Source organism: Ornithorhynchus anatinus, chromosome 6 (assembly GCF_004115215.2).
Source record: "Ornithorhynchus anatinus isolate Pmale09 chromosome 6, mOrnAna1.pri.v4, whole genome shotgun sequence".
Classification (NCBI taxonomy): Eukaryota; Metazoa; Chordata; class Mammalia; order Monotremata; family Ornithorhynchidae; genus Ornithorhynchus; species Ornithorhynchus anatinus.
Window position 1 is genome coordinate 29,769,576 of NC_041733.1, and position 27,964 is coordinate 29,797,539.

The 27,964-nt window shown below is 43.9% G+C and overlaps 1 protein-coding gene across 3 annotated transcripts in view; it reads right to left on the reverse strand.

Moving 5' to 3' along the window:
- The window catches only part of MAMLD1 (mastermind like domain containing 1), a 131,789-nt gene that overhangs the window by 20,114 nt on the left and 83,711 nt on the right, over positions 1 to 27,964 (reverse strand). For all 3 annotated transcript variants that reach the window (XM_007665814.4, XM_007665819.4, XM_007665809.4), the window contains exon 2: positions 25,917 to 27,611. In XM_007665814.4, the coding sequence (XP_007664004.1) occupies positions 25,917 to 27,611 (1,695 nt within the window). The remainder of the gene's footprint in view (positions 1 to 25,916; positions 27,612 to 27,964) is intronic.

The window sequence follows — 27,964 nt, forward strand, 5'->3', positions numbered from 1 at the left end:
ATGCTGGATGTGGTCCAAGGAGCCAAAGTTATTGCTGACCCCATGGTTACTGATCTGCTTTGCAAGTAGCTGATGTCTGCTCTGGCTTTATGAATTATTTAATGGGTTAAAGATTGGTCAGATCTTCTTTATGCAATGTATGGCTATTCAGCAAGCAAGAGGAAGTAAACATGCATTAACAAGGTTAAAGTCATATACTATAACTACACTGTCTGTTTTCAGCTTGCAGCTTTATTGACTTAATCATACGGGCACTGCAGCCAACAAATCATTAAATCCATTCCATTCTTTTGCTGGTTACCACCCGCAAAACAGGGCCAGGCAAACACTAAGCAAATCTCAAGAGAGGGAATGAGAGAGAGAGATGGAAAGGAGAAGAAAAAGGGAAAGAGAGGAGAACAGAAGAGATGAGAAAGAGGAGATAAGTGGGAAACAGAAAGAAAAATACAGAGAGGAGACAGAATATCAAACAGCGATATCACTAATTCCAGTCTGTCCCTAGAAACACAAGGACCCTCAAAACTGTCACTTGGACTAAGTGGCCTTATGGTTTTTAAGTAACACACTCATTTGTTCCTGATTTACAATGGAAATAAAAAGCCACGCAAGCTTCCATACAACTGTGAGTCTTCAGCTGTGAGGAAAGAATAATGTCTTCTTGGTAAATAAAAGCAATTGTCAGAAGATAAAGTCCATGTCCACCCATATCTCAAGGTACCTTGAAAGCAGTTAATCTGCTTCCTTATTTTTCAGGGAACTGCAGATTTAGTTATAAAAGAGAAATATGCCGTTCATTAAAAAAGTTTCATCATTCTAAGATCAACCTTTCCAAATGGAGAAAAAGGATTGGAAACATCAGGAAGTTTCCTCATCCTCTTCCTTGATGGCTGAAATTTTAATTTGGTTTCTAATTTCAGTATTTTCTCCCTCTTTACTAAATATCTGGTAGGAGGGCGACATAGCCTGGCCCCATAAATGGCTTTGGTCCAAAGCCCGAGTTCCTAGTTCAACTACTAATCGAGTCCAAGAGGGAATGGAAGGCGGCATCCCTACGCGGCAGGCCAGAGATCCAGAGAGCAAGGCATGAAATGCAGAATCAACACACAGAGTCAACAACCAAGGCTTGTTGTTCCTCCCCTTGGCGGAGGAGCAGAGCGATTCTCACAGTTGACTCTTTCTGGCCAGCTGCCTCTGGTTTTTCAACCCCGTCCTCCCTTTTCACCCTAGGGTGGCCAGGGACAGCGCTCAAGAATAGCAAACACTACTCTGTTGCTCCTCCCTTCCCAACCCTCCCCAAGTATCGGAGGATAGACGAGGTGAAGACTGGGCAAAAGCCCATCCTATTCAGCATCCTCCTGACCGCTCGGGGAGAAACACAGCCAGCAGGGCATGTATCACTTCATTCTCTTTGAGCCAGCTGTAGAGTTGAATCTTGCCCTCCTCCACATTTCCCTCAGGTCTCTCTCGGATCTTAGAAGTTACAGGCTTGGTGGTTGTGTGCAAATACCAGGGTCAGGCACTGTGAGAAGCAGCCCGGCTTAGTGGATAGAGCACGGGCCTGGGAGTCAGAAGGTCATGGGGTCTAATCCCGGCTCCATCACATGTCTGCTGTGTGACCTTGGGCAAGTCACTTCACTTCTCTGGGCCTCAGTTTCCTGATCTGTGAAATGGGGATTAAGAGTGTGAGCCCTATGAGGGACAGGGACTGTGTCCAACCTGAGTAACTTCAATCTATCCCAGCATTTAGAAGAGTGTTTGGCACATGGTAACTATTTAACAAGTACCATAATTATTATTATTATTGTTACTACTATTAAATGACTTAGTTACCCCCATGGTCTTAGAGACTTGGGGCCATTGCATAAAGGTATTTGTCGAGTGCTTATTACGTGCCAAACACTGTACTGAGAACTGAAGGTCATGGGACTCAGCCTAAGTATCAATCAATCAATCAATTGTATTTATTGAGCACTTATTATGTGCAGAGCACTGTTCTAAGTGCTTGGGAGAGTACAAGAGATTTAGCAGACCTGTTCCCTGCCCATAACAAGCTTACAATCTAGAGGGGGAGGCAGATATTAATGTAATTTTAAATATATGATTTAAAGTTATTTACATAAGTGCAGTGGGGAAGAGGGTGGGACAAATAGCGTGTGTCCAAACTCATAGATCCATGTACATAGATGACACAGAAAGGACAGCGAGCTGGAAAAATGAGCATCTTAATTGGGGAAGGCCTCTTGAAGGAGATGTGACCATAAATAGGAAAGAGAACAGGTACTGAATCCCCACTTTGGAGATGAGGGAACTGAGGCACAGAGAAGTTAAGAGACTTGCCCAAGGTCACACAGCAGGCAAGTGGCAGAGCCAAGATTAGAACCCTAAGTCCTCAGACTCCCAGACCCGTGTTCTTTCCCCATATATTTTAAATGCTTGTCAGAAAGTGATTTTTAAAACAATGGTGAAATATTTAATACTTCCCTATTTCTTGCTGACTCAATGGCTTAGGAGAAGTGATTTCATAACGCAAGTACAAGTACTATGTGGGGCTTTACTATATTAGAAAGTTTCATTTTAGTCAAACCCACTCGCTGACATGCTCGGAAATAGCAGGACTATGTAGCACAGCAACATAGACTATTCTCTCCATTTCTTCCAGATGTAACCACTGTTTTCTTCAGTGCATTTCAATATCTGAAATAACAAATTTCTGTTTTTGTTACAATACTTGTAAATCTTTATTTTTGGCCCCCCCAACTGAGTGTAAGCACTCTGTGGGCAGGGACCATGTCATTTCATTATTCTGTACTTCCTAAGTTCCCAGTACAGTGCGTCACACCAAGCCATCACTCAACAAATGCTATTCCTATTGATCAAAATTTCTATGAATCAGGTGTCTGATTTATCTAGTCTCTTCATTATCTGTGGTTTGCTCCTTTGCCCTGAATAATTGAAACGTGGTTTACTTCTAGCTAACCTGACGTTGAGAACTGAACGTTAATTTCTGAATTTGGAGCCACTTATATCATCCAAGCATGTCATCAGTCAATCACTCAAGCAAGCACGCAGTGGTATTTACTGAGCGTTTACTGAGTGCAGAGCACTTTAGTAAGCACTTGGGAGAGTACACGAGTAAGAAGACATAATCAAGGGGCTTACAGTCTAGCCAGTGGTCAGGGGTTTCTGTTTGTTGCCAGAGGAAGAGGTAACTACTTGAGAATTTTGAGGAGTGGGGAGACATGGGCAGTACGATGTTTTCCATTAACTAATAGTCTTTGTCGAGCACCTACTGTATGCAAAGCACTGTACTAAGCACTTGAGCAAGCACAGCAGAGGAAAAGGCACAATGCTCACCTCAAGAAACTTACACTTTAACAGAGAATATAAGTCCACACACCATGTATGTGCCAGTTCTTACCGCATGACTGTACACCCAATTCTTCCTCAATATGGAGAATCCCATGTTCTTGCAGAACCCCACGTTAGGGAAAACTCATACTGTAGTGCTCACCTACACAGTAAGTCCTGGGAGGAACTTGGCAAATTGGAGATTTTTTTAAAAAGCAACATCAAAGATCAATTTTCAAAAGGTTTGGACAGATAAAGCTAGGTATTAAGTTAAGGGCAAGGTGGCACTAGAAAGCTACAGGCCAAGGCAAGGTGAGGGTGTCATCTTGACATCCCCTTCTGCAGCTGCACCCGTCAATGCTTAAGCCCACTAAACTTAAAGCAGGAGACTTGAAAGACTTATCTTTCAAGAGAAAAATCTCTTACTATTTTATAAAGGCTTGAGTCATCAAAAATCAGTAATAACAATCATGGCATTGTTGAGCGCTTACTATGCGCCAAGCATTGGATTAAGTGCTGGAGTAGATACAAAATCATCCAGTCAGGCACAGTCCTGATCCCACATGGGACTCACAGTCTAAAGGGGAAGGAGAACAGGTATTTAATTCCCAGTTTACTGATCAGGGAACTGAGGCATGGAGTTCAGTGACTTGCCAAAAGTCACACAGCAGGTATGTGGTGGAGCCAGTCCTGTGCCACTTAACCACATTGTTACCAAACTGAGACTGGATAATCCTATGTTCCTGAAGTGAAACATTTTCCACCCGCCACGATGCTATAATTTTGAATCTCCCCGGTACACTTCCTTCTAGCTAACTAAATGAAATATCTAGATATCTTTTTAAAAGGAGGTGTGACCACTCCAGGAGGAATCTTCACGCTCTAAAGACGAGATTCAAATTGCATGAGGTGCAGCATTAGATCCTAAATGCCGTGAATGCTAAGATTTGGGTTTTAATTACAGGGTTACATTTTTCAAACCAGTAACTCGCTACTGTACCCAGAGACAAGGACAACACCTGACATTCTAAACAAAAATGAGAGTCATACAGTGTAAAGAAGAGAATGAATAGTATTTTTTTCCTTTCTTCAGTGAAGATTATCATTAGGAAAGAGCTATGCTAATTCCCCCATTTTCTGGGTTTTTTTCAGCTAGAAAAGGTTCATGCTGTTTATTAATGTGTTTTTAAGGAATATTCACAATATGCTAAGTACTTTCTATGTCTTAGACGTGATCTCGATTCTGGAAACAGAGGGCAGGGTCTCTCCAAGAATCCTCCACCCTCTACTTTCTTCTTGTCTTACCTTCTAGTCATATTTTCCTCCCTTATTATACATGCTAAAAGTGTTTCTAGATGAAGCAACATGCAGCAGAGCTTTCAAATTACAACTCACAGCTCCCCCCTGAAAGTGCCCTTGTAGGCTGCCTGCTGAGCAGATTAAAAATTACCGGTTCACTACTGTACTGTACCTCTAAATAAATGTTCCATGGGAGACAGCCTCCCAACTGCCACATTCAGGGGAATGGCTAGAAAAATCTGATAGAGAGACGAGATTTCCTTTAGAATCAGTGGAAATCACACAAATGGAAAATATGGTGATATTTCAAAACGACAGCCCATATTTAAATGGAATCTTCCACACTCTCATGGATAAAACATTACTTTAGCATCTCAGGATATTTATCCTAATTTGTGGTTGCCGATCAACCACCATAAATCGACTCTTCGTCCAGGCTTGGTTCTCATTGCCAGAGGAGGAGATTAGGACAATGTCAAGACAGGAGGCCTAAGCTCAAACTTCCTCTATTTATGCAATTTGTAATTTGGCTGCTAACTGCTGTGAAAACAGATGCTACTTGTTTGTGGTCCTTTTTACATTAACCACTAAAAACAGTAGCTTTTCTACGGCTCAGCTTTGCCTTCTTCTCCTGGAAGGTCTGGGAATAGACAGTCAATCAACCAATCATATTTACTGAGCACAGAGAGTACAATATAATAGATAATAATGTGAAATTCATATTTGTCTGAAATGTCTGAGCCAATCAATCTATGTGCAGAGACTGTAATGTCAGCACCTCACTTTTGACTTTCCTATCTCGGATCTATTGCCCATGTCCCTTTCCCTACCTGGAAGTCCCTCCCTCTTGAAATCTATCAGACCAATACCTTCTCATCTTCAAAGATCACCTCAAAACTCACCTCTTCCAGAAAATACTCCCTGGAGAATGCTCGCCAGCCTTGGTCTCGTCAACCCAAATCCACTTTAGCACATATGTATGTATCAATTTATGTACTCTGTTTATTTATTCTTTTATTTTTTCAGTCCCATGCGGTTACCACTTGTGACCCTGTTTTTTCTCCTGGCCCCACTGTAGGTATTCAATTTACGTCTGCCTTTGTACAAGAGGTAAAATAAAATGAAATAGATACAGATGACCCCCCCTCCCCAAAAGTAAGCAATTGAAAGACATAACAAATGAGCAAGCAGCAGTACACAACACCGCTGTTATTTCTTCCGTCCTCACAACCTCTCTGACAAAAAGCTTTGAGCCTCCTGCGGCAATAAGTGATTTTGATGTGTATAAATCTATCATTCTATTTATTTATATTGATGCCTGTTTATTTGTTTTGTTGTCTGTCGCCCCCCTTCTAGACTGTAAGCCCAATGTGGACAGGGATTGTCTCTATCGCAGAATTGTACTTTCCAAGCACTTAGTACAGTGCTCTGCACACAGTAAGTGCCCAATAAATATGACTGGCTGAATGAATGAATGAATGAACTGTGATAGAGGTGGCTCCTAGTCTCAATTCTCAGCTGCTTCTGCCGGGATCCCAAAAAGAAGTAGACCAGAGGGAAATAAGCACTCACCCCAGCCTCTATTGCCACATGACTGTCTAGGGTGGTCAGTCATTGGGTTTGCTGATCTGGTCCCCTATCCAGTTCTGATACAGAACTAGAAATTTTTATTTTAGTTTAGTTTGGGCACCCAGTCTCCCTCCACTATGGTTTGGAGGCCACAATGGGCTTCACCACGACCAGGGGTATGGACAGTGGGGGACAAGGGGGGAAATGCAAAGCCTCTGGAGCTCTTAGATGCTCAGGCGTCTCCCTCGGAGAAATGCTCCGGGAAATCCATACACTTGCAGATTATAAAGCCAATGACCACACTCTGCTCCGTGCCCAGAATCACACATGGAACACCACAGGCATCTTCTTGTCTGGCATTCAGGTGGCCCTAAGACTTCCATGGCCTAGGGTCTTCTCATATTTGATTTTAAATAGGAGGAGAATTTTAGATAATCTTCCTAAAACTCTCCGGGGCTCTCTGTCCCTGTCCACCTGAGCTCTGCTGTTGGTCCAATGGTCAGAGCCCTCTCTGGGAATCTGAAGACCTGAGTTCTAGTCCTGGTTCAACCTACGGCTGGCGAATCTGTGTAGAGACTACCCACGGACTGTGCAGTGTGCTACACCCCTGCCCGCCTATTCATTTGTCACATGCCATTCCCCAGCGGGCATGTGATTGGCAGGGAGAGAGAGCGTGAATGGTGCTGCCCAGGCCACTTAGCAAGATAACTATAACTGCATTAGCCTCCTTGCTGACCTCTCTGCCTCCTGTCTCTGGTCTCCCTCCAGTCCACACTTCTCTCTGCTGTCTGGATCATTTTTTCTGAAAAACCATTCAGTCCACATCTCCCCACTTCTCAAAACCCTCCAATAGTTGTCCATCCACCTTGGTATTAGACAGAAACTCCTTACCGTGGGCTTTAAAGCACTCAATCAACTCTTCCCTTCCTATTTTACCTTGCTGATCTCTCCTACAACCCAACCCATACAGTGCGCTCCTCTGACGCCGACCTACTCTCTGTACCTCGACCTCACCTGTTTCGCCACTGACCTCTCGTCCATGTCTTCTCTCTGGCCTGGAACTTCCTCCCCCTTCATATCCAAGAGTCCACCACTCTTCCCACCTTCAAAGCCCTGCTTAAATCACATCTCCTCCTAGAGGTCTTACCTGACTAAGTCCTCCCCGTCCTCCCCTCTGCATTGCCCTTGCACTCAAATTTGTACCCCTTAAGCTTGACTCTCACCCTACCTCCGGCCCCACAGCACTTATATACATAGCCCTATACTCTTCCATTTTCCCTCTCTGTAATTTATTTTAATGCCTGTCCCTCTCTATTTTGTAAAATCCTTGTGGACAGCGATCGTGTGTATCATCTCTAACATATTGTACTCTCTCAAACGCTTAGTGCCATGCTCTGTCCACTAATAAATGCCATTGATTAGTTGTAAATAATAACCCCGAAGGAGATGTTTTATCCAAATAGATTGGGGAACGGATAGGATTAGAAGAAAATGAGAAGCAGCGTGCCTTAGTGAAAAGAGCCTGGAAATCAGAGAACCTGGGTTCTAATTCCAGCTCCGCCACTTGCCTTCTGCGTGACCTCGGGCAAGTCACTAACTTCTCTGCGCCTCAGTTACTTCATGTGCAATGGGGACTGTGCGTCCATCGTGTCCAACTTGACTAGGTTGTATCTACCCCAGTGCTTAGTACAGTGCCTGGCATATATTAAGCAATTAGCAAAGTCACATTATTTATTTTCTTTGGAGGCACTTACGAAACTGAGTCCAAGAGCAAAAGTTCCACCCTAACTTCCAAATCCTTTGCTTTTCTCCCATGAGCAGAGGCTAAGGGACTCAGCAAGTTTAAAGCTGACTGTTTGGTGGTTGGGATCAGTACACTGTGTGCCCAAAGGCTGTGAGGGAGGAGGGGCTGGGGGAGAGAGCGCTAGGGAGGGGAGGAGGGAAGGTAGTAGTTGATTCTGTTCTGTGGCCTGACTGAGGCCTTTTGGGGCCAGCCTATCCAAGGGGAAATAATGCTGGTCTCAATCCAAACTACTTGAAGGTTTGAGTGTTCTTGTCCATCCCCCTCAACAATTCAAATTAGTTCCACAAGGTCTGGTGGTATACTGGGGGGTTTTTCACACTGCTCTAGCAATCTCTCTTTGGATGAATACACAGCAGGGCTAATAAAGTGACTTGCATAGACCCAGCCTTAGGGGCATTCCTGAACTGGGAGACCTGCAGAGTTAGAAAATGAGTCTTTGCAAAGAGCTTTGAACAAGTAGTGGCCGCATCTGCATGAGGCAAAAACCAGGCTCAGATATTTCTTATAGGGCAAGTAGGTCCCATTCCCTTTTCACTCAAACCAAAACTCATTTTAAAATAATATTTTGAGATTGGGCTATGTTTTGAATTCACCTTGGGCAGACATAGATTTTGAGTCTTCTGATCAAGTCCTATTGTCTGATCCCTGATTGGCCAGGGGAAACTGCTCGATTAACAAAGGTTGCCTGCCCTATCTCTGGGAACTTCAGCTTTCCATGGCAGTGGGTTTGAATGTGGGGGCGGAAAAGCCTGAAATGTTCTCATCAATCAGGGTCAATGGATGACTGCAAAGACATTATATATGTCCTGTCCGCAAAGGTATACTTGCCCTTCAATTGTTGGTCTGACACAGAGTTTAGGAAGGCCCCAGGCAGACTTGGGTCAAAAGACAACTTTTTTTTTCCAGAAAAATCCTCTCAAAAATAAACCAGTGGAAAAAGTCACTGTGAGTGGAGGCAAACATCATCTTAGAGGTTTCCTCTAGGTAACTCATGTTTGCTAGGTATTCCTCTGCCCTAGTAGGGATTCTTAAAAAGATAAAAAGGCTTATCAGTTGATCCCTAAACTCAAGAATGATGATGTTAGAATGCTCCTCTCAAGAAAACCTTACACTGAGGTCATTTAGCTTGTGGTCTCTAAAGGAAAATCCCCCAGAGTAAATACAGGAACTCAGATGCAATTTCACTGCATCAGGAATTAGTAAAGGATCAGAATGTGGCTGTTATGGATATTTTAAAAAAATAGGGTAAATGGCACTGAGACAGAGGTGAATTTGGGCCTCTGAGACCTCTTCAGTCTAGGAAGTTTAATATGACCCAGAATGGAATCTACGGCTGGTGCTAACCAGGGTTGTGGCTTACTTCGGGTGCAGAGGCCTTCTTGTGAGTTTGCTTCAAATTGGGTTGCAATCCAAAGGGTATCACACTGCAATAAACCATGGTAATTTCCCATTAGGGGTGACTTTGATGACTTTGCTACAGCTGTTTGCACAGAAAAGGTCAAATCTAGCTTTAGGAGCAAATCATGGAGCAGGGAGAATTATGCCCTTATTCTCTGTTTTGAGGGAAGATTTCATTTAGGAGAAGAGCCAGTAGAAGGGTGCTAACCTCAAGAAATAATAATAGCAATAACTGTGGTATTTGTTAAGTGCTAACTATGTGCCAGGCACTGTACCACACACTGAGGTAGATACAAGCAAGTCAGGCTGGACACGGTCCCTGACCCACCTGGGGCTCACAATCTTAATCCCCATTTTACAGATGAGCTAACTGAGACACAGAGAAATGAAGTGGCCTGCTCAAGGTCCCACAGCAGACAAGTGGCAGAGCCCCTGCTACAGCTAAAACTCTGGGTACATTTCAATTGCTGTCAGTGACAGGTGATTAGTAAAATGAGAAGCCAGAATTCTGAAGACCTGAAGATAGTAACAATCCAACGAAAGCGGGAAGCCAGAGGGTCAAAATCTAGGAGGTCTGGGGGACTATCAACCTGAGGAAGAGACTGACTCATCAATCCAGAATTGTTTATTCGCTGAGAACACCAACATAAGTTTTGCTAAATCTTGGTTCCCTTGTTTCAAAATAGCCACTCTTCGATCCAAGTTTATAAGAGAGAGCAACAGTTAAGAAATACTGGTTCTGAGCCATCAGAGTAATTAGGACAACTGCTTCTTAGATGGAGGATTTTTTTTAATGACTTTGGTTCCCCCTCCACCAAGTGCTGATGACCTTTAGATATCTAAGGTAGAGACTACAGCCTACAAATGAGCTCTTGCCATTTAGAAATATTTTCCACATTTTTCTAGAACAAGGGCGGGGGAGGGGTTTTAGAGTGTGGTCAAACAGAAGGAGGGAGAAAGAAAGAGTCCGGGGAAACAACTTAAAATGAGACAAAGTTGAGAAAGAAAAAGAAAAAGAGATAACTGCAAACGAACAGAAGTCTGACGCTGCCTCACTGTCCAAAGCAATCAATCTAATTTGGCCTGGTGCCTCCTTCTCTTCAGCTGTCTGCTATCTGCCAGGGATACAGGAAAGTGCACATCTGACTGCCCACTTTGTCTGGCACAGCAATGGGGCCCTTTGCAGCCTCAATTTCCAAAGGAAAAATTATTGTAGCAGTACATCTTTTTTCCTGAGAAAAATGTGCATTGCATACAGTGGTAGGTATGTCTTAACCCCATTCCCCACCAGGCTCCCACCTTTCCCCAACAAGCAAATGAAATGGAACTGAGGAGAGAAAATAGCCCCACTTGCTCTCGGTTTAGAACTGGTCTCACAGAACAGTCAGTTAATTATGATCTGAATTTTTCTGTGGTTTCTCCATATTTCCCAGCCAGACATGTAATTTTTTTCTGCTCTTTTCCCTTCACCCCTGCCATGAATCTTATAGTTTTAAAGAGGCCATACATGTTTAAACAGGCAACATTTTTTACAGGCCTAGGTATACACCTCTTCCAGCAGAATGAGGTGCTCTGCATTCTAACTGCAAACGTTTGGAACAAAGTCTCTTAACCCTGATAGGCGAAGATGGACCGTAACTGGGTTAGAAATGTATGGAGCGTTCACAGAAGGTCACCTAATTTTTCGTGCCCTTAATACCTTGAATTATGTTAATTCCCTCTTTTCCCTAAAGCTCTGAGGTTGCGTGAGCAGAGAAAGCCTCCTTATAAGATCTACAAGATGTGCACTTCTGTCTCTACAGATCATTTTATTCTTATCATTTTTATGGCTTTGGTTGGACTAAAAAATGTGTTTAAGACCCAAAACTCTGAGAACAAATGTTAACTTCAGAGAGTCTATGAGGCAAAATACTCCAGGACCATGATTATAGAGCTATTCCTCAAATAGAATTCCCTGAAAAGAAATGCCAAAGTCCTGGGCTTCCTGACTACAAGCTTCCTTTTGAGGGCACCTGGGCAAAACAGCAAAATGTAACAAGGCATTCATTGGATGAATTGGAAAGTGATTTCTGTCCCTTAACTTTAGCCATTTCAGGATATCATTAACTTTTCAAAATCTCCAAGGGGACTCTCCATTTTGGTCACCCTGGTCAGAAATGGAAATAGAACAGTTGTTGTCTAATGACAAAATGATGATAATAATAATGACAGTGGCATTTGTTAAACGCTTACTATGTGTCAAGCACTGTTCTAAGCACTACAGTAGATGCGAGCTAATCAGGTCGGACGCCATCCCTGTCCCATATGGGGCTCACAGTCTAAGTAGGGGAAAATAAAAAAAAACCAACCAACAAGCAAAGGTACATTTTGCAGAGAAGACATAATTAAAAATCAGACAAAATAATAGACAATGTTGAAACCTAGAATGATTGAAGATTTAGATTAAGCAGCTCTCAATCAATCACTCAAAATTTCATTCATTCATTCATTCAATAGTATTTATTGAGCACTTACTATGTGCAGAGCACTGTACTAAGCGCTTGGAATGAACAAGTCGGCAACAGACAGAGACAGTCCCCGCCCTTTGACGGGCTCACAGTCTAATCGGGGGAGACGGACAGACGAGAACAATGGCAATAAATAGAGTCAAGGGGAAGAACATCTCATAAAAGCAATGGTAACTGAATAGAATCAAGGCGATGTACATTTCATTATCAAAATAAATAGGGTAATGAAAATATATACAGTCGAGCGGACGAGTACAGTGCTGAGGGGATGGGAAGGGAGAGGGGGAGGAGCAGAGGGAAATGGGGGGAAAGAGGGTTAAGCTGCGGAGAGGTGAAGGGGGGCGGTAGAGGGAGTGGAGGGAGAAGGGGAGCTCAGTCTGGGAAGGCCTCTTGGAGGAGGTGAGTTTTAAGTAGGATTTTGAAGAGGGGAAGAGAATGAGTTTGGCGGAGGTGAGGAGGGAGCGGAGGTGAGGAGGGAGGGCGTTCCAGGACCGCGGGAGGACGTGGCCCAGGGGTTGACAGCGGGATAGGCGAGACCGAGGGACGGTGAGGAGGTGGGCGGCAGAGGAGCGGAGCGTGCGGGGTGGGTGGTAGAAAGAGAGAAGGGAGGAGAGGTAGGAAGGGGCAAGGTGATGGAGAGCCTTAAAGGCTAGAGTGAGGAGTTTTTGTTTGGAGCGGAGGTCGATAGGCAGCCACTGGAGGTGTTTAAGAAGGGGAGTGACATGCCCAGATCGTTTCTGCAGGAAGATGAGCCGGGCAGCGGAGTGAAGAATAGACTGGAGTGCGGCGAGAGAGGAGGAAGGGAGATCAGAGAGCAGGCTGACACAGTAGTCTAGCCGGGATATAGCGAGAGCCCGTAGCAGTAAGGTAGCCGTTTGGGTGGAGAAGAAAGGGCGGATCTTGGCGATATTGTAGAGGTGAAACCGGCAGGTCTTGGTAGCGGATAGGATGTGTGGGGTGAACAAGAGAGACGAGTCAAGGATGACACCGAGATTGCGGGCCTGAGAGACAGGAAGGCTGTTATACTAATGCATTGGGCAGGTAGTTAAAAAAATAATAATAACAGAACCCTCTCCTTACATGTTAGGAAACAAGCTTAGACATTTTCTGACCTGGATAACTTCACAATCTCTCGTTCATGCTAATCTCACATACCTCCAAATCATTATATATGTTATATTCTCTCCTAATGGAATCCTGCACACATTTCAGCAACAGTAGTCCTGTTCAGTGAAATTAAGAGCCTCTGGATCACATTAAAATGCTACAAGAGCTTTAATATGAGTTTTGTGGTTTTCTATGGAAGGGCAAAAATATCCAAAATGGAATTCATCTATAGAAAGTGTTCTGTGCAGTCTTCTAAAAGCAATTACTAGCACTCAATTCCTAAATTTTTAAATCCCTTAAAGAATTCTAAGTACATGCCAGAATGTGAAGGTATGATTCCTGAAGACAAAAACTGTAAATAAAAAATGAAACTGGGACATTCCGTAGCAAGAAACTAATGTCTCAGAAGAATTTAAGAGATTGTACTACATTTTTCTAGCCTCAAATCCACCAGATTCCATCCAAAAGTGGAGAGCTGCAATAGAAGTAGCTAAATGCTCACGTGCAGACCCAGAAACCCTGTATTTCAGGTGAATCAGAGAATGGTTTCTACAACTTTTTCATAACTGAGTGCATGTTGAAGGTCTAGCCTAAAACACACGCATGACAACCTAACTCCGACAGTCCTCAGAAGGATTTTCTGGGCGTTCAGGCGTCCTGGTGGGGCTTCAATTCTATAGCCCCTCAGGCAACACAGTAATTCGGTAATTCAGCGAATGCAGCCTGAATAATCGGCCAGCCCATAGTAGTTCCTGCTCTACCTTCAGGACGCCCCCGGGTGACTGCAGGGATGGAAGGAACTCTACTGCCAATCAGCCAAAGAGGAAAAATACGGCAGGCCCGGCTTAATTCCAGATCTAAATGAGCTCAGCAGGGAATCTAAACAGCCAAGTCAATTGCCAGAATCTGCACTTTTCAACCTCATTCTGCTCCTTTGATCGGAATGAATCTTGAGCTACAACATTTAATGGAGTAATAGAGGAAGTCATGGGACATCTCTTGGGAGAGAGAGGAAAAAAAGGAACTTATCCATGGTATGTAATTATTCTGTTAAATAACACATTTCCATATTAAAAACTAAATCAAACTGTTTAAAAAGGACAGCTATCAATTCAACTATTCCCACAAGAAGTAGCAGCAACAGACAACAAAGAACAACCCCAAATTAACAACACTCAGTGTTTAAATAAACCTCTTTTTTTTTTTGCCACGGATAGGAGTTTATCCCAATACGTTTACAATCAAGTGTACTTGAAAGTTACTTTAAAGCCTACTACTGTAAGCACATATGCTTAACACCCTTCAAGCCATGTTCTTTTGATACTATGCTAGTCAAAAGGAAATATTAGAGTTAAAAACACACTTAGTATGCAAGCAAAGGCTCCAGAAGCACTCAGTCTTTAAGTACTGATTGAAATTGATTTGTTTATGTTGGGAATATTAGTGCTGTCCCAGGGCAGGCTGTACTAATCTTTCTGGAAATGGAAGGAACGTAATAAAATTAGCAGACTGCAATTCCAAGAGAGCCTTTTTGGGTTTTCTTATAATTTGCCGCTGTCACTGTTGTGCATGAAATGGCAGATAGAGGTCACGTTTTTCCTTCCAGAGGGCAGCAATAACCCCTGCTATTCCTACTGCCTTCATAAAAATGAGAACAATGAGTCCAAATCACCACTGGAAGTAATAAAACGGAACTCGCTAAAAGTTGGAGAAATATAATGAATACAGATAGTCTGCTTTCTAAAATGAAGACAACTTTATTCAACAGAGAGGAAGAGCTAAAATAAAAGCTGCACCATAAGCCTCATAATGTGCTCATGGCAAACGTTGTCATGGAAGGCACCGACACAGGATAATATTTTTCCCTTAAAGGACAAAGTAGTAGGGAAAAATAAGTTCAGAATGAATACAGGAACTGTATGCATTCCGACTGTGCATTTCTATCAGTGATCAGTGGTACCACTCCTGAAACAGTCAGTCCTAAGTACTTGGAAGAGAAATTCCGCAAAGGCAAATGAGAACAGCAGTAAAAATGTTGAACTATTTCAAGTTTCTCATTACCAGCAGTCTCTCATTTTCAAACCACAGTGTTCCTTCCAGTACAGTGTTTTTAAGCTTGGTTACTCGGATCCGCTTAAAGATCCTCTACTTGCTTCTACAGCCATTTTTCAGGGAACATCGTTTGCTACAAAGGCCAGTTTTCCACATAAAGCAGTTCTGTAATGGTAGTGAACTAACACCATTTTGCTTGGTCCTGTATTAATCAGTAAACTGTGAATCATCCCTGTGTTTCCAGACCCACAGATGTAGATGAGAACCAATGAAACTAGTTCGGTTTCTCTCCCCATTCAGAAACAGAGACAATATCAGTTCCTGTTTACAGCCACTGCTTTGTCCCCCCACCCACATGCTGAAATTTCTCCAAAATGCCCAGAAAGAGAAAGAAACTTAGTTCATTTTACCAGGAAAGTTATTTCTAGGTACTGAATATGTCCTCTGACATCCTCTTTGCAGCAATTAAGTTCACCAAGACCAAAAAAAACCCCAAATGGCATAATTAAGAATAATTTGCCATGTGTGTACAATAGAATCACCTGTATTTCTTCACTCCCCAAACCTGTCTTAATGATATTCCTGTCACAAGGATGAAAGCAAAGTTAAGGTCTTTCTATTCTACTTTTTGCTCTAGTGTGAATAAAGTGGTTTTTAATTAGAAGGGGAGAATGTGACTTTTAAAACTGGGCATTTCAGGCAACTCTATTTACGCTGAGTCCTCTATATTGTCATACCTCCCACAGTTTGGTTTTGAAAGGATTACCAGATAATGGTCATATAATAATTCACTTATTCCCACTCAGGGCGGGTATGAGCCTTTCACCAAGCATGTGAAAAGAGAGACAGAGACAGAGAGTCAGAGAGAGTGTGAGTGTCAAGGGGACAGCCATAGCAGGGAAGTGAAAGAAGAGAATAAGAAGAGGAGCCCACAGCTCCTCCCTTGCTGACATCCCAGCTCGTCGTTGCAAACTGAGGGGGTTGTTCCAGCCGCTGCTGAGGGTCTCCATTATAGAATGTGGAATTCCAAAGAGGAGAGGGGTACTCTTTACCTAATCTCCCTAGACAGATATTCTGGACTCTCTGGTCATGGTGATGGTGATGCCAGCAGTCCCTCCAGGCCGTGGAAGGAGTGTAACTGCTGGGCAGAAGGGGTGGAAGGGCTCTGGCTTCCTTGGACTTCCCTGCTGAGGCCACCGCTGTTCTCCACTGGAGATCATCTGAGTGAACGTACGTGTGCATGAGAATAAGGGAGCTGGATCGCGTTTGTGTGTGTCTCTTCCTCTGCCTATCTGTGCCCATCTCTGCCTTCATTGGCGTCTCTCCCTCTACCTCTGTCTCTGCATCTTTGCCCCTCTGGCCCCTTACCTTCAACCACTGCTCCCCGCAAGAGTGTATCTGCAAGACATTACTAGAGATTATTTTATTCTCTAATTTAATTTCTCTTTGTTCTATTTAACAACAACATTTATGTTGCTAATAATGGATAATTTATTAGTCATTTTCAGCTTTTTAAAAGTGTGATCCACATAAAACAGTGTAACTGCATAAATGACCCATCCACAGGGAGGGCTTATTTATCATAACACAACATGGCAAGTTCAAAGACCTGCTTCATTTGCTGATCCTCAGAGCAGTCTTTTGTTGTACAGCAATATTCCCTTTAAAAGCCAGCCAAGGAACAGAACGTATGTTCAGGTACCTTTGAGACAGTGACCCTGAGAATTTTATCCACAAAGATGTCTGGGTTCATGTGATCTCCTCATTATGAACAAAGTTGCATGAAGGAACAAAACAGTCCAAACCTTTTCCATTTATGAAAGCCATTATCTACACAACAAAGTGATACTGAGCAACAATCCACTTATTTAAGACTGGAAAAACAAATGTGCAAAATTTAGGCCCCAAACATCTTAATACTAGGATTTGGGCTTAAATTATCCAGATAATTGCCCTCAATCTTCCAGTTTGCCTCTGTAGAGACGGTTTTTATCGCTAAGCTAAGGGTTTAAGCTCCTGGGCTTTTCCAATGCCATACAATTCAAATCTTTCATTTCCTAACACGGCACTTCCAGCTGGTTAGCTTTCACAGACTATTTGACATTAAATTAAAAATGTAACTTTGTAAAATGGGAGTATAATTGGGTTTTGAATATGACTAACAATTTTTTAAACAGCACTGTAAAATGCATTAAGACAAGAGTGCTGTGTTATTTGCTGGGCTGAGCAGCAATGGCCAGGGAATGAGAGAAGGTACAAAACCAGCGATGGGCATGAGGGAAGTCTGGTTTAGGAAGTACCCTTTCACCTCGGTGTTGCTTTAAGCTTTAAACAGTCCTACTGCTTTTGATGTCGAAAACCGACACGATAAGTCCCTCGGTCAGGCATAGAAATCTGTGTCACCTCCCCCAGCAAAAAAAAAAAAAAGAAAGAAAAAAACAACAAAACCACACCATAAAACAAAACTCCCTTCAAAAGGCAGGCTGCCCTTTCCGACACCAGTCAGAAAAACAAGGTCTTCTCCCAAGGAGGCTGTCCTGGCTCATTTCACTTCCCTCCACTTCGCTCCACTCAGCTGCAGGTTCAAAGAAGGTTCGGTGTATCACGGTTAATGATTTTTAAGTGTTGGGGGAAAAGCGCACCAGGGACATTCTTTGGTTTTGTTGGTTTACGTACACTTGGGCCTTTGGCTTTCACAAAAAGACCAGCTTGAACACTTGTTACTTTAAAATTTGTGGCAACCATGAAACGAAACAACTTTCTATGTAATTTTTCTATCAGTGGGAGTCAATGTGGGGAAAGGTTTGAATGCCAATTTGGCTGATTTGTGTACGTTTCATAAGGGTAAAAGATCTTTCCCATCATTTTCTTATTTAGCATCTTAATGCCCTAAATTTTCTTTTTCCTGTAGAACAATTTTCCCATCATCTCAAAACAATCAAACAGTCAATCGTATTTATTGAGTGCTTACTGGGTGCAAGGCACTGTACTAAGCAGTTGGGAAAGTACAACACAGAAAAACCCCAAATGGTAAAAAGCCACTTACCCAAACTAATTGGGGTGGCTAGTTCAGTTAAAGAAACATAAATGGGGGATTTGGCTGTGTCAGTATGGAGAACAGTTTTGTTCAGCTATCCCAAATTTTTTTATTGATCATCTGAATTGATTTTAGTTTGGAAAACTGGCCATGCAAATATCCCAGGATTGGATAAATCAGCATTTTAGTACCCCACCTACTGGTTTGGTCAATTCATAAAAAAATTTAAAGGTACAATTTATACATTTTTCCATACTAGTGTATTATACCATCCCCGAGAATCTTTAAAGAGTCTAAGAAGGCATTTTTTTCAACTTTTCACATTCAGTTTTAATTTCACAGTCAGCACAATAAGAACACTTGAAATGTACCAAGTAAAGTTGTTTTACACTTCAACATTTCAACTCACTCATTTTCCTTATTCTGACAACCAAAAAAGGTTGAAGTTTAAAAGGTTAACATTTGACTTCAGCTCATCTGAAATTTCCGCTCCAAGAAAAAATGAGATGCTTTGAAGTAGAGGATCTCAAATGTCTCTCATGAACTAAAAAAGAAATGATTTCTAGTACAACTAGAATCTTCTTACCCTTCTTTTCCAACATGCTAGAAGGAGAGTCAAATCTGGGTGGCTAAAACTTTTGCAATATTAATAAAATATACTCTCCTGAGTTTCCCAAGCATACATAAAATGGTTTGCTAATCGAGCAATAAACAATAGAATACCAGAAGAGGTAGGGATTCTTTACCACCTAATTTGCAGCTGTGGAAAGGATAAAAAAGCAAGTAAAAAGTTTGAGCAAACAACCTTATGAGCAGAAGCAAATATGAAAATAAAAATGACCATTCATGAAGATGGTTTCACATCTGGGAGAAAAGATGAAGAGGTCACACCCCAGGCTTAGATTTACTGCTTTTTATAATCCTGATTCATCACCAGTATCCTTTATTCACCTAGTCAAAGACACTTAATTAGCTGAAGGGCTTGTACTGTGCCTTCAAAAGCTCTCCACTTCCTCAGAGGCCCCAGCTCTGACATTGTGCTATTACTAGTATTACCCTTTGAAATCAAATCTGTTTTTCTTCTCCATGGTGTTAAAAGAAGGTAATTTAAAAACAAAAACAAAAACTTTTCTAACAAACAGCAACCCAAAGTAAAGCAGAGAGAGAAGGACACAGAAAAAAAAGACGAAGTAAGGGCTTTAAAAAAAGGCGGGGACTGGGTGGTTTGGGGGAAAGAAGGGAGAAGCTACGTTGTAGAAACAATGAAAAGAAGCTCCAGATGAGTTTACAGTGGTGAGTGGTGGAATTCAAATCCTAGATTCACCAGTCAAAACAGCCAGTGGTAGAGAATCTCATTTTAATGGCAAACTGGTGGGATGGCTGAGTGTTTTTGTGGGCAGTCAACAATGTGAGGGCAAATCATTCAATTATCAGCTTTAACAAGATATACATTAGAGACTTTAAATTCTAAATGGGCTATTTCTTATTCGGTCTTCATTTCTAAATCCAAATAAAGTGGGCTTGAAGGAAAAATATATACATTACTCTGCCAATTTTGTTATAACCAACTTCCCCATTTGTGCAATGTTCTCAGCTGCTTTCAGGATTTCTTCCATCCCTTGATGCTGTTAACACTGTCAGGGCCTTATCCATTTCTGCCCCCCATTTGTTTGTTGTATGGCTCACCAAGCTGCAGAGACTCCTTGGATTCTCAGAAATAAAAGCCCCAGTCTTTTTTCTTCCTCTTTCCACATGAAAAATGTGAATTTTCCCTAAGGCGAGCAAAAGCCAAAGTCGTTTTGACCAGCTTCCCGGTTCCTTTGACTACTATCCACTGCCATTGGAGAAGAATGAAGATTCTTTAAACTTTAAGGTGCTCAATCAGCTCTCTCCCTCCTACCTTTGCTTAGCTGATCTTCTACTGCGACCCAATCACCATAATTTGCTCCTCCTCCCTATACCTTTCTCTCCTCTTATCTCCTTGCCCACCTCCTCCTCCCTCTGGCCTGGAACTCCCTTCCCCTTCATAGGGGACAGACCACCAATCTCCCCACTTTCAAAGCCTTTCCTAAAATCACAGCTCCTCCAAGAGGCCTTCCCCGCCAAGTCCTCATTTCCCCTACCCGCCCGTTTCTCTGCGTCACTCATGCGCTCGGATCTGTAATAATAATAACTGTGGTATCTGTTAAGTGCTTACTATGTGCCAGGCACCATACTAAGCACTGGGATGGATACAAGCAAATCGGGTTGGACACAGTCCCTGCCCCCATGGGGCTCTCAGTCTTAATTCCCATTTTACAGTTGAGGTAACTGAGGCGCAGGGAGGTTAAGTGATTTGACCAAGGCCGCACAGCAGCCAAGCGGCAGAAACGGGATTAGAACCCATGACCTTCTGACTCCCGGATCTGTGCTCTACCCACTGTGTCTTGCTGCTTCTCTGTACCTTCCAAGCACTTGATTCTCACCCCACCGCCATCCCCACAGCACTTACGTACACATCCTTACACTGCCATTTCCTCCATATGTAATTTATTTTAATGTCTATCTCCCTCTCTAGACTATAAGCTCCTCGTGGGTGGACTTTGGCCCCCGTAGCTCATTTCTCTCTCTGGATGCAAGTACAGCCAATCGTGTCAGCAGCACTGTACCCTGCTCATGGAACAATGTTTGTTGGTTGCTACAGAACAGCAGGTAGAACAGAGTCAACAGGGCTGCAGTCCAACAACCCACAGGCTCTGAGGAAACCAAAAGGCATGTCAACTTTGAAATTTCACGTGTTATGACAAATAAAAAACTGCATTATACTCAGGACAATCTTTCATCGTACCTTCCTGGAGCACAACATTTAAGTGGTGGGTGATTCTGCTGAACGGCATTTCTACTGTTTGAGTATAGCGACATCTTTAATAGGTCCCTAAGACCAAAGCCGCACCAGTAATAGTTGTAGTAGTAACACGGACCTGGGAGTCAGAAGGTCATGGGTTCTAATCCCGGCTCTGCCACTTGTTTGCTGTGTGATCTCAGGCCAGTCACTTCCCTTCTCTGGGCCTCAGTTACCTCATCTGTAAAATGAGGGCTTGAGACTGAGCCCCACATGGGACAGGGACTGTGTCCAACCTGATTTGATTGTATCCATCCCAGTGCTTAGTAAGGTGTCTGGCTCACAGTAAAAGCTTAACAAATACCATAGTGATCATCATCACTAGTAGTAGTGTAGTCACACAATATTAGAAGTGGCATTTATTAAGAGCTTGCTGTTTGCAGAGCACTGTGCTGGGTGCTAGGAGACAGTACCCAGGTGGGAGTTAGACAAGGTCCCCGTTACTCAGAAGGCTCACATTATGAAGCTTTATAATATTATGCAATACAAACTGTCGGTAGCTGAATCAATATCCGCCCATGCTCGACAATACAGTCACAGGGCTTCTGAGAAAGGAAGATTAGAAGTTATCAGATTTACCAATTGCCCAGAAAATGTAGGATTTCAGAAATTGTCTAAGCCGGAGGGCTACAAAGTATATTATTTGTGATAGAAAAAAACGTACCAGAGACACCACTGGAAGGTTATTTTGGGTTTTGTAGACAGATTTCTTTCTGCCCTCCCCCTTCTTAAAAATCTGTTAAAGCAACAAAAAGCTTACTCTTTGGGTTTGTGTCAGGGCAGCTGTTCTCTTCACCGTGTTCCTCAGCCTGCTACAAGGATCAGATTTCATGCTTTTTTGTTCTTCCTCCAACTGGCCACCATCTACATTCTTTTTCTCTACTCGGCTACATCTCTTATTCTATAGAAAAAGGCACTGTGCTGTCTCCTTATGTATTTCAGTCACATTTACACATTCACATGCACAAATACACACACACACACACACACACACAGTGGGATAATTTTTTAATCCTGAACCATATCGCCACAATCCTTTTTGCCATACTTCTTTGTCTGTAATCAAGGGCAATGGTCAATTATCAGTTGTTGCATGAAAAACCTAGTCTTTCCCTACAAAATCAAAGCGTCAGAGGTCTTTTTCTCCCGAAGGGGAAATGGGGTGAATTACATTCGTTGCCTTGATAAGAGAAAGAGGAGAATGAAACCAGGCATTCAGCACAACTGATGAGACAATTAGACTTCCAAAAAAATACTCATATTTTGCAAAGTAGACTGGTGAATTACTGTAAACAGCTGGAGTTTTCATTAACGTCTAAATAGTCTTCCAAGGGTTTGCTTTTCATTTTACATTCACAATGTGCTCTTTGAAAAATTATGATAGAGATTTAAATAAATGTTCTGCCCTTCAACAGTGGCTGTCATTCATAAGTAGCTTAACAAGCTATAAAACCCAGAAAAGCAATGCCATTTAGTATATAATTAATGCTAAAAGTCCTAGCTTGTAAAATCAGTGAGGCACTGAAAGTTTACCTACTGAAAATGGGAAACACTCAACACCTGAAATACGCCTTGACTGACCTGGATCGTCACCAATTTCTCTAATTCAGTCAAAAATATCTTGCTTCTTTCCCTCCTCCTGCCTTCACTTTATTGCCATGCAGGAGCTAAATATGTCTCTGAGGTTAGGGGGGAAATGCCATAATGCTAGTGAACTCTCTGGCCAATTACGAAGGGTGCTGACGTGCCCTGACAGGAGTTTTTGCTCAGTGTTTCTTGGGCAGAGGTAGGTAAGAGAATGCAGGCTAAGAACAAGGGTCTCCCCAGAGAAAGGCAAACATGGTCCCCTCTCGCTCGTTGTGGGCAGGGAATGTGTCTACCAACTCCATTGCACTGTACTCTCCCAAGCCCTTACTACAGTTCTCTGCACACAGGAGGCGTTCAATAAATACCATTGACTGGTTGATGTGAATGCTTCATTCATCTCTTCAAGGCAAAGCAGGCTGTATAGCTGAGCTACATCTTATAGGCCCCGAAGATCTAGAGTGTTTCTTCACATCTTTCTGCAGAGCACTAAATGCTTGGTTGAGTGTAATACAGTAGGTAGACATGACCTCCAGGAGTTTAGGAGAGGAGGTGGGGAGTGTGGTTTTTGATGGGGTGGAGTAGGCTACTATAAAGGACCGTATAAAATTTCATTATCCTGGGTTTTGAGGTTATTTACCTCAACCACTGAAGACAGTGGATACTGGGGAGGGTGAGATCTGGATTCTATCTTGAATTCATGGGAAAGAGCATGGTCTAGTACATAAAGCAAGGGTCTGGAAGTCAGAAGGACCTGGGTTCTAATGACAGCTCTGACACTTACCTGCTGTGTGACCTTGGGCAAACCCCCCTTCTCCTCTGCTCCTCCTCCCCTCCCCATCGCCCCGACTCGCCCCCTCTGCTCTACCCCCCTTCTCGCTCCACAGAACTTGGGTATATATGTACATATTTATTATTCTTTTTTATTAATGATGTGTATATATCTAAAATTCTATTTATTTTTACTGATGCTATTTATGTCTGTTTACTTGTTTGGAAGTCTGTCTTCCACCTTCTAGACCATGAGCCCGTTGTGGGTGGGTATTGTCTCTGTTGCTGAATTGTACCTTCCAAGTGCTTAGTACAGTGCTCTGCCCACAGTTAGCACTCAAAAATATGAGTGAATGAATGAATGAATTCCTCTGTGCCTCAGTTACCTCATCTGAAAATGGTGATTAGGACTGTGAGCCCCAAATGGGGCATGAACTGTGTCCCATCTTGTATCTACTTCAGCGCTTAGTACGGTGCTTGGCATATAGCAAGCATTTAACAAATACCATAAAAAAAATTGCTGCATTACTCTAGGCCTGTGGAGGGCAAATCACCTGGCCTTTATTGTTTGGGTGTCCTCCCCTACTAAAAGGAGAGAATGCATATCTCCTGCCCACCTAGTAGGGAAGCTGTGAAGAATGAATGCCTGTAAATGACTCCTTGGAAAACACTTATCATTCAAGCATTCTTGAGACTCCGGAGGATGGGCATAAGCCGTGGATGCAAATAACAGTAATATCAGTTCTGCATTCTCTTTTAGCTTTCCCGGAGCGATTGCCTTGTAAGATCAGTCCACTGGCCTGTTATGATTTATTTGTCTGTCTTCATTTGTCCATTCAGATCCTCGGCTAGCTAGTCAAAAGTCCTTGAGTAAAAACGGGTCTGTTCTGACACCAGGCAGTGCTGGTTCCACATAGTTTTGGAACCCACTGAGAAAAATAAATGGGATGGTATAACTCTAGGTTGACCCAAACTGTCCAAGGAGAATCTTGGAAGCAGTGAAAAACTTACACTTCTTTCACTACTTTATCGGGAATACTAACAGAGAGCTAAGGGAACTCACAGGTTACTGAGTTGAGATCTCCTGCCCCTTGCTCTCCTGTGCCCTTCGGCGTCATCTCTGCTGTTTGAGAAAGCTGGAGCAGTTTTTTCAAGCACCACATTTTCCTTTGTCACATATTGTATCTGGCTACCCACTGTTTAGTCGAGTCTCTGGATTCTCAAATAAATCCCCTTCCAATTCTGGATCCGTATGAATCACTCCCTTTTTATTTTCCCCCTCCCTAAAATTCCCAGGGGACCTTGTCAACCTTGGAGGAACGTCAGTCTTTTCCTCTTCCACCTTATGGGCCTGGGTCAGAATGACCCTATGTCTGAAAGCAACGCCTGGAAGCAGTTACCTCCAGATTAGGTGAACACGGTTTCTTGTTTCGGACAGAGGCGGTTACTAGAGAAGGAGTAATGCACTCCCAGCCTCTGCCAGCTGTGCTTCTTTGTTTGTCTAGAGAAGACTAATCTAAATCTGCATGGGTAATCGACAGGGTGTGGCATGCATCAAAAGTGGATCCTTTTCACCGAGTTGATGGCCCTCAGGTTTCAAGTCTCCTCTCACTGTTCCCGGAATGATACAGTGTCCACTCTGCGAAACTCTCTGCCAACACTAGATGAAGAGAAATCCATAGGCAGGGCACCTTTACCACTAATTAAACCGCTAAAATTTTGATGGTCAAGAGCAGGCCCATCCATCAGAAGAAACTGATGTACACTGACGGTGGCGTGCAAACCAATTCAAATTTCTCCTGACTGTGGGAGAATGAGCCATAAACCTCAGCTATGGGGCCAGATTTACCAATCTCTTGTGCCTGCACCACGTTTTCTCAGTCCATCACAAGTGCCTCCATGCATGGTTTCAGATAACTAGCCCTTTAGGACAGTGCTTTGGGGAATTGTATTTAAGGATCCCGGACCGTGCAAAAAGCACAGAATACACCTTCAGCATTATGTAAATAATCATCACATTCACCCCCGAGTCTGGGGAACTGAGCCCCAGAATGTTCTAAATAGCCTGGCCAAACATCAAATTTTATCAACCCACCCTTCTCTAAGAGAGTTTTCGAAACAGTTCTTCAGATGCTGAAAGTGTTTACCGGCATATTGAAAAGCAGTACATGGAATAAAATAAATTAATGGGTAGATTTAACATGCGCACCCCTCTGGATTACAGGGTTTTAAACCAGCTGAGCAACTCTCCATCGGCTTCAAAGGATTAAGATTCCCTGAGAATTCAGTGCCTCCCATTACAGCATCTTCTTGCACCTTTCCCGGTTGCCCTGAAATTAAGGAGACTCGGAACGCCAAACCTCTTTGACAAGAAACCACAAAAACGAATCTGGCACTCCGCTACTTTTTCAAATTTCGAATCACAATCGGGATGGGGGGAAAATGGGAGGCTGGGGGTGGGAGGGGGAGTTTGCTTGAGCGGGTCCTCCAAAAGAAACACTCGCGGAATACAACTGAAAGGATACCCCCAATAATAACGCAAGCCTGAGGGATTCTCACCTGCCTAGGCTGAGAAGACAAAGCGGCAGGCTGCATTTGCCTCTGTATCTGTTGTCGGGGCAGCATTATCCGTTGTAGCAAAAACTGTGTATTGCTGGGAGACTGCTGGGCCTGCTGGCCGGACGAGGCCTGCTGCGGTTGCTGTAAGTAGTGCAGCAGGGACGGCTGCCCTGTCCCTGCCGGCATAGAGGGCATCTTCTGAGGAGCGGACTCAGAAGCAAAGTGGGACAGGGGCTTGGTGTTACTAAAGGAAAACTGCTCTTGGGCCACGGCGCTCTCATTCACCAGGCTGGACTGCAAGCCGTTGGGCGACTGCTGCAAAATCACGTTCAGGCTTTTGGGCTGATTTGTCGTCATGGATTTATAGAGCGAACTCTGCATGCTCGTCGAGTTACTGGCCGGGGTGATAGCGGGGATTAATGCGTTCTGAGGGCTGAAGGGTTGCTGGTGGAGGGCGGGGCTCGACAGCTTTTCCGGTCTGTAGGGAGGGGAAGGCCCAGTATTGGTGGCCGCCATGTTGGACACCAAGTTGCTCTGTGGGCTCTTAATGTTATTCGCAGTGATGGCTGCGGGGGCCATGGTTGCCAGCATGGGATTCTGAGGGCTGAACTGCTGCTGATTGAGAGCCGGACTGGAAAGTTTCTCGGAGCCGTACGGCGGAGAAGGCCCGCTCGTTGGGTTGCCGCTCGAGGCCATGCTGGAGAGCAGGGAGTTGGGAGGGCTCTGGATGTTGTTCCCCGGCAAACTGTTGGCGGCCATGCCGGACACCAGGACGTTCTGAGGGCTGAAAGGCTGGTGGTGGGGGGAGGACCCTTGCCTATACGGTGGCGAGAGGCCTGGAGGCGACATCGTCGACCAGCTCCCCGCCGCCACTGGTTGTTTCGCAGAGGACACTTGTTTGCTGGCCGCCAGGGCCTTCAGCTGGTGCGCGTGATGCCAGTGAGGCCCCGGGAGGGTGGGCAAGGAGACTGGAAGCAGAGGCTGGGATGGATTCTTGCCCTGGGCGGTGGAAGAAATGGGCGAGGCGGTAGGTTTGTTGGGAGGCGGAACTGGATAACTGGCCCCGGCAGAGGACGGTCGCATCTGAGGTGACCCGCCACTGGTCGGATTGCAGCCGGGAGAAAACTCCTTGGCGGAAATGTGGTTCTCCAAATGAGACGTCTGGGGAGAAGGCTTGGGGGTGGTGCTCAAGGCCGGCTGCGGGTGGCCCATGGCGAGCGGCTCCTCCGGCTTGCTCCCCAGGATCTTCTCGAGGTCCAGCTCGTTAGGAGAAGGGTCGGGCATTTTGGTCAGCTCCTCCAGCAGATCCTGCAGCTCCTGGTCCATCGACTGCAGGTTGTTGACTTTTTCGTCATAATGAATCATGTTGTTCTGCCCTCCCATGGACCCTTTCTGTCCTATTTCCGGATTGGGCGGTACCGAAAAGGGAGAACCGATGCCGCTGCCGTTCATGTGGCTGTTTTCCAGTAGCACGGGATGGGCAGCGACCCCCAGAGGTGGGGTGCTGTGATTCATTGAGAACGGAGAGTTCTGCATCTCGGGACAGGAGATGCTGGCATTGGTACCCTGTCCCAGAGAAAGAGTCACGTCGTCAAGACACGGCCTCTTGACGTCATTAGCGTAAATCCCTTCGGGTCCCACGCTAGCGGCCGGAGAGCTGTCACCTTCCAACTTCCTCTTAATGGATCCCTGTGACTGGAACAAAGAGATGTCTCATAAGTGTCTGACACATTAAAGACGCAAAGCAAAAGAGCAAGGCAGAACACACGGAACAGAGCAGGGCTAAGTAAATGGGTCCTTAGAGTTGAAACCGGCCCATCAATATCAAGCCCAAGGGACGTGAGAGCTTTAAAACATTTCCTCCGTCTTCTGAACCGTGATACGTTTCGGTCGTCTTTCCTCTTAAACCGTCTCGAAACATTTCAAATGCGACATTATGCTGCCTGCATACTAAACGTGCCAAAGATTTATGCAGAAGATATTCTCTGCCCAATTAATAGGCGCGCTCTATGAAACTATGCAAAAATAATAAAGTTAGCTGTTTGCTG